General features: G+C 37.8%; 1 protein-coding gene across 1 annotated transcript; it reads left to right on the forward strand.

Moving 5' to 3' along the window:
- Positions 1–2,107: 2,107 nt before the first annotated feature.
- On the forward strand, positions 2,108–12,784 carry DLK1 (delta like non-canonical Notch ligand 1). The gene is made up of 5 exons (XM_084520134.1): positions 2,108–2,409; positions 3,261–3,324; positions 3,764–3,894; positions 7,883–8,024; positions 11,617–12,784. Exons 1-5 carry the CDS (start codon positions 2,328–2,330, stop codon positions 12,359–12,361), a joined length of 1,164 nt encoding a protein of 387 aa, XP_084376260.1. The 5' UTR covers positions 2,108–2,327; the 3' UTR covers positions 12,362–12,784.
- The last annotated feature ends 1,464 nt before the right edge of the window (positions 12,785–14,248 follow it).

A 14,248-nucleotide genomic window follows, 5' to 3' on the forward strand; every position in this document is an offset into this window, starting at 1 on the left:
TTGCCTCTTGCTTTTAGATGACCCTTGAAGTAAGTAGAAAAGGTGGGAAAATGGAGAATCATCCTAATTTCAGCCATCCAAGATGCACCTCTGAGGCACAGAAATGAGAAAAGTAGAGTTGCTCTAACAATAGATTACTTTTGTTTAACAGTATATCCAGGCAAAAAATAATAATAAAATAAATTAAAATAAAATAAAATGTAAAAAACATGAAAACAAGCAAGAAAAACAGAGTACAAATACTAAAATTTGTAATGGTGATTATAACACATATCACAGAATCACAGAATGGACGAGGTTGGAAGGAACCTCTGAAGGTCACCTAGTCCAAACTTGCTGCCAAGCAGGATCACCTAGAGCACATCGTGCAGGATGGCATCCAGGTGGGTTTTGAATATCTCCAGAGAAGGAGACTCCACAACATCTCTGCGTTATATATAGAGAGAGAATTGTGAGGACAAGATTTTTCTAGTGATTTTTTTCATAAGAAATCAGTTTTGGACAATGCAGGTAGTGAACTCAGAAAATAGAACAAATGTGTCACTGTATGTCACACTATTATATTTACAGTGCAAATGAAAACAGATAATTTGACAGTGATTAGTGTATGGATAAAATCTATGAATTCTACAGACTCACTACTCTTAAGGTCTGAAGAATAAAGAATACAAGGAGTCATTTCTTCCAGCTAAAGCATCACAGAACTTTTGTAGCCATTTTACCTCCTCAAGTTACCTCTTGGTGAAAAATATGCAAACCAATATCTAACATAAAAAAAGTTTCTGCATCAAGCAAAGAAGTTATGATCTAAGGGAAGAATAAACAACCCTGGACCAACAGCTACCAGAGTCTGTAACAACTAACTAAGAAAGTCAGGATAAAAGTAAAGTGAACAAGACTGGTAAAGAACTGGAAAGAACTGCTGGTATTTATACTAGGAAAGCACAAATTCACAGAATAGCAAAGGACTGACTAGCCATTGTTACTGCTCCACATTTTCACTTTTCTGGTGCCTTTCTGTCATTCACGATTCCCTAGCTGTGGCTGGGCATGTGAACTACAGCAAAAGCTGTGGTGACAAAGTAACCTTTTTGAAACTTTGGTAGTGTTTCAGTAATAAAACGAAAGCAAGTGGAAAAGGTATGGAGGTATTCTGTGCCTGTAGAGCCAGATAGGCAGAGTGTATCTCATGTAGCCAAACTTCTGGAGAGACTTGAAGAAGCAGTGTCTGCCTCTCACACTTTACACTCAAGCACTGTTTTGTAAACCACCCCTCATTCTCCTCTTCCTGTTTTTATCCTTCCTTTTATTCCCCCATAAAATTAAAAACCTGCATTATTAGAAGCAAACTTTTGCAACCTAAGTGACATCATTATCTTCAAGTACCAGTAAATGGGCTTTCTGAAGCTAATGTGTGCTTTTCAGTTCGTATGTATTCAGGCAGATAATCTTGAATTAGCCAATTGTAATTCCAGAGAAAAAGCAGGTGGTTCTATAGTCTTCTTACCATATTATAGTGATCTCTACTTGCTTCACATAAATGTAGATAAATTGGTAAATGAGGTCTCATGGAAATAAGCACTACAGCAGAAGCAGAAGAAAACGGGTCCCTTAAGAATCCTAAAAAACAGGCATAACTTCTTTAAAAGAAGAAAAAAAAGAACAAGAAATACCCAGTCTAATTCCAAAAGGGACTGCTCAAAGGAATAATAAAAAAGATAGACAAGAGAAAGGAGCAGCCACAGAATAAAGCACAAAATTTAAATTGCCTAGTGGTGGAAGTAACGCTTTTTTTTTTCTTCTTGATCTGTTCAGTATATAAAAAAGAGATGTAGTTTTGGGGGTCTTTTTTATTATTTTTTTATTTATTTATTTTTAACTTTTTAGCCTCAAAAACAGAAGATGCTTTGCCTTCCTTGCTTTTGCTGGGGTCTTTCCTGAAAAAAAAAATTGGAGCTCTGATGTGCCTGACTAAGCAGAGAAGTCTTCAGAAACCCGAAGCCCTGAATTAGCTGTTTGTGAACTGCCGGAGTAAGTTTCAACGAGGTAAGAGGCGTGTTTCAAACCCCCCTGCTAGACCTCCCTCCTCCCGCAGCCTTCCCAAAAGCCTTCCCAAAAGCCTTCCCTCGCCGCAATCGCACAGGGTGCGCAAGGTGCCGGCTCCTCTTTCAGCCCTCGGAGCGCCAGCATTGAGCAAGTGTCTGCCCTGGGCAGCCTTCCTCTTCCTTCTCCTTCTTCTCCTTTCTTCCTCCTCCTCCTCCCGCCCCTGCAGCGCTGCGGGCGGGGGTGCCTCCGCCTCCTCCTCCTCCTCTTCTTCCTCCCCGGCCATGGGGCTGCGTGCCGCCGGGCTCCTCGGCTGCTGCTGCTGCTGCTGCTGCTTGCTGCCCCTCGTCCTCCCTGCAGCCCCAGGTACCGGCCGGGGGGCGGCGGGGAGCGGGGTGGGAAACTTGGCGGAGTTTGCTGGGGCCGGGCTAAGGGCGGCGGGGGGAGCCCACCCGCGGCACCCCGAAGCACTCGGTGCTTCCCCTGAAGTTTGCTCCGGTTGAGGGTCCTGGCTCTTTGTAGGGAGCTCGTCCTCACTGCCCGTCTGAGGGGTATCTCCCCTGCCCCTCGTGGAGGGTGTCAGTGGTGGCATCATACCGCTGAACGCGCTTGGTGCTGATAGTTGGAAACGGCAAAAAAAAATAATGAGACTGAGACCTCTTCTTTGTAATTCAGTTATTCTTGTACTATTTAATCAAAGTGACGATTTCTTTTTTTCATCTGATGTAACGTTGAAATAAATTTAACACAAGTAAGTTGTTTTACACGGATTTTTTTTTTCTCTGACTAAAGATATTTCTGAGTTTTAAGTAGTTCTAAAATAATACAACTGGAGTTGCATGTTGTGAAATTGTATCTATAGATTTGCTCTGAAGTTTCTATTTTCAAGTAGTGTATAGCAGTGTTTTACTTCGCATATGCTACCATGTTTTACCATGAATCCTTTTGCAATCCATTCTCTACATCATTCCACTCACCCTATAGAAACACTATGTAACATGCTTCTGATTAGGTTCACTTAACATTTGGGAAACTTGAAATACATATTTTCATACCTGTAACAAATACTATCAGAATACTATGCAGTCTGGTTTCTTCTTACTATACAGTGTGGTTTCTTTTAAAACACCAATAATGTGTAGAGGACACTATATATATATATATATATTTCTGAGTGCTGATTTTTCTATTTTGATATTAACAATCTCTTTTTCTAGGTGTGAACTGTAAAACTGGCTGCCACCCAGTGAATGGATTTTGTGAATTTCCCAGTGAATGCAGGTGAAAAAATCTGTCAGACATGCTTGTTAGCTCAGGAACAGACTTCTACATTAATTTATTGTCCTTGTAAAATAGACAGAAACTGAAACAATTTGTCCTCTGAAAATATGGTACTGTAGTGAAGCAGCACTCTATTAGCATACAGTAACTGGAGTTGTAGAGCTTAGACATCTAGATGCTTTTTTAGCCTAATTATTCTAGTAAGACTTTACATTGATTAACATTTATTAACTTTTTGTCGCTGAATTATACAGTTTTCTTCAGATGAACTGCTTCTAGTATCCTGGAAGCACTGAAGGTATCTTTTTGTTCCAATGTGCTGCATAGTCCAATTTTGTATCTGAAAGTTTATTTATTTTGCCTTGAAAAGCAGAACATCCTTGTAATTATGTTTATTAAAAATAAACTATGCCTCTATCTTGTCTTTTATCTCTTTCAGGTGTCAGCCTGGTTGGCAGGGTGCTTTTTGTAATCAGTGTGTACCTTTCCCTGGGTGTTTGCATGGCAGCTGTGCCAAACCCTGGCAGTGCATCTGTGAGGAGGGCTGGGTTGGCAGCCTCTGTGACATAGGTTTGCACGTCTTTTCTTATTCTTGAGCTACTGAGGTGAAACAGCCCCATCTGGTGATGGAGACTTGCAAAAGTCCTTCTGGATAACTATTAAAAAATACTCTGGACAGCAGCATGTAAACCTGGAGTTTCTATAATTTAGACAAAATAATGCAGTGTCTTTGGTAACTGGGCATATGTGCAAGCAGCACATAGCTTCATAATTTTTTAAATATTGACCATTGTGGACAATGCTAACAAAAAAAAAAAAAAAACAAAAAACAAAAAACAAAAAAAAAAAAAAAAAAAAAAAAAAAAACCTGCTCACTTGAAGTCATATAAGTCTTTTTGATAAAAAACACACATCTTTATATTAGATAATTTGAAATATTTACCTGACACAATATATATATAATAATTTCTGTACAGAAAGACAATATTAATGCTTCTTATTAGATTAATATTTATTCCTCAACCTAGTGATGATTCAGTGGAGTAGCATTAGTATAACTGAGAAAAAGGTCTGTCCAATCAGGCTACTGCTTTCCTCCTGGACCTGAGGTAATAAGCACAGAGTGCACTTGCTCACCCCTTTCCTGTCAGAATGAGCCAGGTTAGCATAAGTAACTTGAAGAACTGGACTTTGTTGAGCTGGTTTGTTTTGGCTGACATAAACAGATGAGTGTTCAGCCAAGATATCCGAGGGGACAGAAATGGCATGAGCATCCAGAAGCATGCACCACTTCAGTTTGCATAATTGCAGCTGGAAGAGGACAAACGTCCAGGACCTTGTTCCCTCTGCTTCAAATTCAGGCTTTTGTTGTTATACAGTTTCTAATTTGCAGAGCATGGCTGTGGTCTGCCAATGAATACCCAAAAGAGTAGTTAATTATGATGCAGTATGAATAGAATAAAATTTTCAAGATGACTAAAAGACTCAAGGTTTCTGGTAGTGCATCCTTGCAGTGGCATGAAGGTTGGTGCAAGGTGCTTAGGTAATCACTCACCTTCTCATCAGAATTTGCAGCCTGTACACACCAACTGCACACAAAGGCATATTCAGGCTCCTTTGTTTGAAGCTAGTCCTGGTATGTTTGCAAGAACTGTAGTAGCACTGGTGCAGATGTGACTGTAAACTTTCAGAGATAAATACATTAATTATGTTTTTCTAGACATCTCTCACTGATGTCTTCATACCTGGAACAAACAAAAGGATTTTCATTATAATTAGTAAAGGGGAATGGGTTCCTCTGAATGGGTCTGTGGTGTACAATCACAGATTTATGAAATTAGACAGAAAAATTCCCAATTGCCAACTTAGGAGGCTCAGCTCTATCAGTTGTCAGTGATCATGAAGGACCAGATTTTTTAAAGGTACCATCTACACAATTAAATTCATATGAAGTTTTCTAGTTGAACATACTTTAAAAAATAATAATAAACAAAACAACAACAAAAAAAATCTAAACACCTGGCTGAACTTCTAAGCAATTAAAGGTCTTCACATTTCTGAGCTTGGCAACCTTCCTTCTTGCAACCAGTATTAAGGATGGAAAACAATTCTGTTGGACCTATATCCCTACCTTTAGGGAAAAATAATAGTTTAATACATATTCATTATGATAGTTTTATAAGACAAAATAGATATCCCTTGTTTAAGTCCAGAAACTATTACTTTTTGCAATGCTCAGTGTTACCTCAGAGTCTTCTTTGCCAATTTGCATTTAGATCCCCATGAAGATGTGGCAAGAATTCTCAGCCAAAAAGAAATAATCATCTTTTCATCTAGAGGCACAAATTATATTGGAAGTCTTTCATCTCAGTGGATTTATTTACTCTAAGTAGAACAAGGTATCAAGAGTCCTAGTTTCCTTGCCACTGGAAGGTTGTTCTACTGACCCATGAAAGCACTTTAACCAAAAATGGGGTTAATTGCTCAACCACTGATCTCCACATCCTTTGCCAAAAGGTTGTGTTGGTTTTGGTTTCCTGGCTGTATAAAGTCATTACAGACTGCTATAACTCGTTAACAGGTATCACTAAATGAAACTTGATCAGGTTAGGAAAAAGGACAAAAGGACAAAATGATGGTTCCCATTCATTTGGCGACCATTGTTATATACACATAACTATCTTTTAAATATGGAAGTACAAACCTATCAATATTTACCATGCAATATGAGATTCCTTGCCTCCCTCTTCTAATACTGTATTTTTGTGTGTGATGACAGGAGGCCAAAACCATTATAATTTCACAAACAAGTGTCATTAATTGACATTTTGTAGCTACAGGAAACAATTTTTAGCTTCAGGTGTGTAATGAGATAAGCCTTGTTAGAAAGCTACATTTATATTGTTTCTGTGGAGGCTGACATAAGGTCATTAGTTTTGGGATTTGCTTGACATGCTTCATTTTTGCTGCTATAGAAAGAGTAATATTTGCCAGGGGGTTTCTGGCATAGCCACTGTTTTAATGTTGCCAGCTGTCAGCAAATACCAACGCACCAGGATAGCAAAACCCAGATATAGGTCCAAAATTCACTTGGCCACTGCTGTTAACTTCTGAAATGTCTGTAAAATATAGATACGGTCTCAGCACCTTATTTGCTTGCTAAACACTAGAGAAAAAGAGGTAACTTTGAATGGTGGTGTTCTCTTTCTCCATTTTCTAGGAGAGTTAGTGTATAATCTCCTTAGTATGGGTTATGGAACTTCCTTTCTGTAACTATTTGAGGTTATTGAGTGGTTTGCTAATGCCTCTGACTATGTAGCCTTTATATTTACCATAGGCTATCTGGTTTTCAGCTCAGATGAAGAATGACATACCTTATAATTTATAGGCTTGCAGATTATAGGTTGTGTTTGATCCACTGTAAATATGTAGACCAGGATTAGTGGTATCATTTATGACTATTATTGCAACCACTTGGACAGGCATGGCACTTAAAGAGAGAAATTGGTGTTGATGCTGATGATTAACCTCTTTGCCACGGGCTGCACCACCGGCCTGCCTGAAAGCCACGGTATCTTATCCTCTGGAAACATCCTTGAAATTGGGTATATGTACACCTAGAACAAGGATGCACAGAGCAAGGTTTCCCTCATTCATGATTATTTTGGTCCTTGAGAAAACTGGAGCTTACACTCACAGAGCTTGCAAAGAGGTTGTCTTATAATGAGAACAGAGGAACATATTAGAAAATAGAGTTCATTATCCAAGGAAGATTATATTCAAAAGCTAAGGTTATTGAAGTGTTTTGTTGTGGTTAAAATTTTGCAGTAGCTCATGATATCATCTACCTTTCATGTTATGCTATGGGAACTAGAATATAAATGCCCTTAAATCTTTTTCATCTTTTCAGAAAATGTGTTTGTACACAGAAGTGTTAGAGACATCATATAACTTGCAGCCAGCTCCTCAGTGCAGCTGCTCCATTAGTTTGCTAAAATATGCACTTGTTTGTTTATTTAATTTTAATTATTTTAAAAAATTGCTAATCGTTCAAGTGGGAAGTCGCTCAGCAGGGAAACAGTAAAGAAAATTAGATGTGTGACTTTGGGTGAAAACACACCATACAGCTCTCTATTCTGGTACAGTTATGTAAGGGTTAGATGCAGCCAAGCCAAAAGATGAACTCTTGAGAGACTTTGTAATCTGCTGATCTCTGTTGTTATGAAATGTTTGTTTATAAGCACATAATGATGGGTTGTTGGGCAGGGAGAGGGGAGAATTCCCTGTTCCATTTTACTTTATCAGAATTCTGTTTATGGATAAGCCAAGGCTGTAAGAGGATGACTATGCCCCTTAGAAGTTCTTTCTTCAATGCAGGATGAACGATAGATAAAGATACATGTACATTTTATTTAAACTATTCTTTACTATTTACAGATTCTTTCTCCTAACTTTATTTGAGCCCTGATTCTGGTCATCTGCTGACAGTTCAGCTTTCATTTTATTCAAAAGTGTTTTAATACAACTAAAAAAATATTTTTTGTTTGTTTTTAAACAGATATTCACCCATGTTCTGCAAAGCCCTGCACCAATAACTCAACATGCATAGAGACTGGTGATGGAGGATATATTTGTCTTTGTGCCCAGGGATTTACAGGAAAAAATTGCCATCTCAAAAAAGGACCTTGCATTATTAATGGGTAAATATTGATTTCTGGTGTGAATTTAAAATCTACATTCCTACTGAACATTCTTCAGATTTCGTAGCTAAGTGAAGATATCTCTACGCTAAAATATGTAGTTCTTCTGCTAGGACAATTATTTAGTTACTGATATTTTTAGCAAACTTTGCAAATCTGTTCAGTTATTCTGTAAAAAATTACACATTAAAAATATGAGTTCATGTGTATAATTTGAGTACTAAACGTGATAGTTTGCACGCTTTGTTGTGATGAATTTATGCCTTGCCATGATTTTAGTAAGTAGTAACCTGCCATCACATGTTCTCACCTCTAGTGAGATCACCTCTAGAGGGATAATTTTATGCAAAATCAAGGTACAGTAATACGAACCATAACCAACCCACAAGCTTTCTGCACAAAATCACCTAGTTCACCAGCCTGTCATTTTCTTACCATACATAAGATGGTATGTCAAGGGTTTACTGAGGGAGATAATCTCAATTCTATGAGAAGAGGATGTGGGAGGGGATTTCCTTCCATTCTCTAAGAGAAGTAAGATGTTAGAACAGTGTTGGGAGCAGGTTGAAGGTGATATTTCCCCTCTGCTCAACACTGGTGAGAAACGTTTGGAGCACTGGGTTCAGTTCTGTTTTCCACTACGTGAGGATGAGGTCATACTGCAGAGAGTACAGCACAGGCCCGTGAAGATGATGAAGGGACTGGAGCACCCCTCCTATGAGGAGAGGCTGCGAGAGCTGGATAATTTAGCCTGGAGAAGAGCAGACTGTGGGATCTTCTCCATGTGGATAAATACCTTTGTGATAGTACTCTCAGTTCAAACTGAATACTCATTAAATAGTTTGGAAATCATGGAAAAAAAAATCATAACAAAACAACATTCTTGAAACAGCAATTCCTTTTCTCTAGGAAGTTGTGTCTTTATGAGGAAAATGAGCAGAAGACAGCTGTAGTGGAAAAAAAAATGTTCTCACTATAAGCAGTACATGTCTATTAATATTTTATAGTCTGCTGGAGAGTGCACTTCACATCCTGGGAAGAGACCTTATCATAAGAGGTCATCTCACTTTCATCCCACTTCTGTATCCTACCTCTCTGTATCAGTGGCATAGTTTAAAATGTTGATATTACTAAATACTGCCACTGGTTCCTAAGTTAATATTCATAGATAGCACCAAGCCAATTCACAAATCAAAGTAATTTTTCTGGTGTCTACAGAATCTGTGTTAGAGATATCTGTGTGATGCTTTGAAGATCTGGTCTCAAGCAGAGAACCAGAAGGTGCTTTCTGAAATGAAGGCAGAGTATTTGGAAAGCAAAGAAGTGGTATGTCCATGTTTCCACAATAAGTCCTTCATGCACCACCCTTGCTGAACATGCCTTAAATGCATGTTAAATATAAATATTTTTATTATCAGTTATTTACAGTTTATTATCAGTTACTTAAATATGAAGTAACTGAATATATTCAAGGAGATTACTAATATCATTCACTTAAACATATTAAAAAATAGGTAAATGAGATTCATTAGTTAATAAATAATTCATTTTCAAAATTTTTCATGTTTCCTCTAAGCAGTTTTTATTTTTTTATACTTATGAGAAAGTGTAAAAAAATCATTTTATATAAAAATTAGGCAAAAAATCATTTTGTGCTTACATTCTCCAGCAATTTCTTCCAATTTCCCTGCAAATTCCCTACATTTCTGCAATTTGACCTGCAAGCGAGGGTTCCAATTTCTGCATATTGTCAGATCCAAAACAGTTAGTCTGATTTTCCATGAAACCTCTAAAGCCGAGAGAGTGTGCTAGACTCTCCAAGATAGATCATAACCATTCAATAACTCAAGGACTGTACAGCTACAGGTTCCATATTTTTCTTATAGCATACAGAGAGGCTGGTGATTGTAGCAAAGCTTCTCATTTGCATGACCACCTCGTGTTCTCACCAGACTGGCCCAGTAAGTGCTATATCAAAGTCTAGCGACAACTCATTTTGCTTTCATAATACAGTTTCCAGACTTCCAGTGCGATCTTTTGGTAACATTTTTTTCCAGGTAACAGTTACAGTGAAGGACAATATGAGAGGACAGAGGGGTTTGTGTGTGTGTGTGTGTGTGTGTGTGTGTGTGTGTAAGTAGTGAAAAAACAGGCAGATGACCTCTTTACCACAGTAGTCTATCTCTCCTTATGAGTGCCCACCAATTGTTTCAAACTGCAGAAAACCCGGAGTTGCTCAGGGTGGTCTGTACAATAGCTATTCCCATGGAAACAACTGGGCACTTGAGTAGCTCAGCCTTATCCCACCAGTGCTCAGGGGCCATTTGTAGTCAGGCGCTTATTTTCCTTTCACTGTTGCCTCACTCAAGGCATCAACAGATTTCTTAAACCTCTGTATCCCAATATAAGAATCTGTAATGGCCACTGACAAATGTGAAATGTCAGCTTTCACAAAGCTGCAGATGTTCAGTACCTCTAGGGCTTTCCCCTGGAAATGTAACATGTAAAAAATGCTTGGACTTTTCATCTGTATCCTGGTACTGTGCTGTATGTCTTTAGAGATTTATAGTTGTTAGGAAAACTAGTCAAATAGGCTTGTAGTCAGCTTTGTCAAGTGTAATGCTGCCTCTCATTACCTCAGATCCATTTTTAAAAGGTAAGTTTTAAATGCTTTGTTCATGTACAGTGAATTGCCATGAAAGTGGCTTTGATCTTTACTTGTAAACACATGACCCCAGACCCTTTTTCAGCCAACAAGGCCAGTTAAAGGACTACATCTGCTTTGAATAGCTCCACTGAATTAGCAGCTTTTGTGCTTTTCTGTCAGTAGATGGCCCTATCTTTTGGCCATACACCTGGTAAGGCACAGTTACATTGCAAAGATGAAAAAAAAAAGTGACTTGACATCACTTAAAACATAGTACCAGGCTATTCATAATTAAGTTCTCAAAAGGTTTGGAAACATTTGGTTTCCTCATCTTGTTCTCACATTACAGCTGCTTTGCTAATGCTGACACCATCTCATGTATATTTTTATTTTTTTTTAATATTTTTTTCAAAATCCTTTGCTCAACAACAGTTTGCAAAAAATTATCTGTTTATCTTTACATTTTTTGTCTGTCATGGAGCAACATAGAGGCAATAAAAAAAAATCCACTCTGCCGATACAATATGGAGACTGTCTTAAGAATAATCAGGTGGAAAAGAAAATCTTGCTGCTAATGTCATTGTTCAGTCTTGTCCAAACAGTTGCTCAGCTAAATAGCTCTAAGCTTATGAAAATGTTAGGAAACATAATTTGGAAAAATATTTGAAATAACTTAAAATCACTTCACAGCTCTTCAGGTTGGATTTATACAGTGGTATATTAATCCTGTCTGAAGGGTTGGCAGAAGATATTATAATCTGTATTGACAAAGCTGTTGAATAAATTCATTCTTGATTCAACTTGACCAATTTAGTAGATTTGCATTAGTTTTTGGCTCTTATGAAGAAAACCATTTCCTTTTATTATACAAAGGGTGTCCTAATAGCTTCTTTCCTTGGACTGTGATTCAGTTCTGTGTATGTATGTGTTTGTTCTCTATTCTAGCTCACCCTGCCAGAATGGAGGAACATGCATCGATGACAATGGTTTTGCACCCCATGCTTCCTGTCTGTGCCCTTCTGGTTTTGCTGGCAACTTCTGTGAAATAGATAGAGATGACTGTGAATCCAACCCATGTGAAAATGGAGCAACGTGTACAGATATTGGTGCGGGTTTCAGCTGTTTTTGTCCCCATGGCTATACGGGAAAGCTCTGCAGCAGCCGTGTCATATTCTGTGCAAGTGGCCCATGTGAGAATGGAGGGACATGCAGCGAACACCCACAGGGAGGATTTGAATGTATCTGTAAGCCAGAATTTGTTGGTGCAACCTGCAAACATCACAGCAAAAACACAAGTCTGTTTGGAGTGAATACAGGCGCAAAGCATATGCAGAATTACAAGCTACCCCCAAAAGCTCATCACAGATCAGTGCATCATCAAGAACAAGAAATCCTGAAAATAACAATGAAAGAAACAATCCAAAATGCAGATCCCTTGCTCAGTAAAAGCCAAGTGGTATGTTTTGTTGTACTGGGCTTACTTACATGTCTTGTTGTCTTGGGTACAACTGGGATAGTATTTTTTTCAAAATGTGAAATGTGGCTTGCTAATGCGAAATATAGTCATCTCCTACGCAAGAAAAAGAACTTTTTTCTGAAGTCTAGCAATGGGGAAAACCTCTCTGTTAATATTATCTTCCCAGAGAAGATCAAATTGACTAATTACACTAAGAACTACACTGCCATCTAGGCCCTTGAAAACAAAAACAACTTGCAGCTTTTCATAGCAATATGAAAAATAGATTGAACTTGTTACCTGTGGTTGGCCTTAATATTTGTGGGTGCATTTGGTGTAACTTGCGCTGAGTGATAATGAAGAAAATTTTAATGTATATGTATTGCTAATGATTTTTTCATTCCCCCAAATTAATGTAAAAAATAATAATAATTAAAAAAAAAAAAAAAAAAAGACTAAAAAGATCAGGGAATGTTAATCTGATTTACTTTCAAGGCAGCTATGTTTTGTAAAATAAAATGTAATATACCACTAGAACTGTTTTGCAGCTTTTTTGTCTTGTGCTTAGTTTATTTGGTAAATATAGTACCTGTAAATTAATCGATTATGCTTTATTATTTTATTATATTTTATTTTGAATAAACAGCAGATAAGGGTTCTACTGGTTTAATTATTGATCTGTAAATTCTATACTTCAGAAAACTTGTCATAACTGTCCCTGTCTAATTCTTCTTCCATCTATGATAAACAAAACATTAGCAATTGGGATCAACAGGAGCAAACTTGCGCTGGTATCTCACCTATCCAATCAGTTTTGTTAATTTTGCACACCTATAAGGTAAATTACTCTTCCTATAGAATCTAGTAAGTCTTTGTGATATTAATTTCAGGTTACAGGTCTCTATTGCTTTGGATGGTGCCTCCATAAATTGTTTATCTACCAACATATTAAAAATATGTTTAATATCTTCGGTCAAACTTTCTGTATAGAGACCTGGTCAAGATTTAAAAGGATCTGATTCCGATCTTTCCAGACATACTTCTCAAAGAACTCTACCAAGAGAAGTATCTTTCATGCTGGTGTTGTGAGGAGAAATGAAAAGATAGATGTCACTTGAAAGAGGATGTTGCTTTAAATTCTTCATTTTTTCTTTTTTTGTATTATATTTCATGGAGTGGACAAGATTTCAAGAATAAAAAGCATCCCTGAGAACAAGGAAAAGACACAATATTTGCGTGGGCCTGAGGGCACTAATAGGTCTTAACATCCCTGAGCACTCCCACCTGGGGCCTCCACCCACTCCCTGCACATGGTCCTTTTTCAACTCAGCCCAGGGTTATTGGTCCTGCTTTGAGCTTTGTTGCAGGAGTGGGGGTCTCCACCTCTATTTCTGTTCCCGGATGAACCTCAGACTTGCCCTGTAGGTAGCCAGCCCATCTGTGGGATTGACCCGTTGTGCTTGTGTTGCAAATTGTCTCCAGATTTGCTTTCAGACCTATCCCCTGAATGGACCTTGGACCTTTGCTCCTCACATATCTCCTTTTGCTGTGTCTGTGACTGTCAATAGATTACAAGGACCAGTTCTGCCCATGTGTTTAGCACTGTTTGGACCTTAAAAAATAAAAAAAAAATTCACTTTGAATGTTGATACCTTCATATGTCTGTAGGTGCCCTTAAGGAATAATTTACTTCCTCAGCCACCCCAGATAAGAAGTTTCTTAGCAGATTCTAAGCTGTCTGGTAAGTAAGGTATTCCCAAATCCATAAATAGCTGCTCATACAGCTTGCCATTTTTTTTTCTCCCTATTTTCTCTCTCTCTCTCTCTCTCTTTTTTTTTTTTTTTTTTTTTTTAAATACATGCATTATTGAAGTACATGGCATAGGACATTACCATGGGATTTTTTTTTTGGTGATACATCTCTCAATTGTTATGAGTAATAAAGCAAGTTTGCATCATTGCTGGTAATACTTGCTTGTATCATATCTTTGCAACATTTTGCAAAGAAGAGAGCTAGCAGGGAAAATGATATTGACATGCTTTTTTTGGAAAGTGCTGGCTTATAAATAACAAGATGAAAAATTTTTAAATAAACTGATACTCCCTCTTAAAACTATTGTT

The sequence above is a fragment of the Aythya ferina genome, assembly GCF_964211825.1.
Source record: "Aythya ferina genome assembly, chromosome: 5".
NCBI lineage: Eukaryota > Metazoa > Chordata > Aves > Anseriformes > Anatidae > Aythya > Aythya ferina.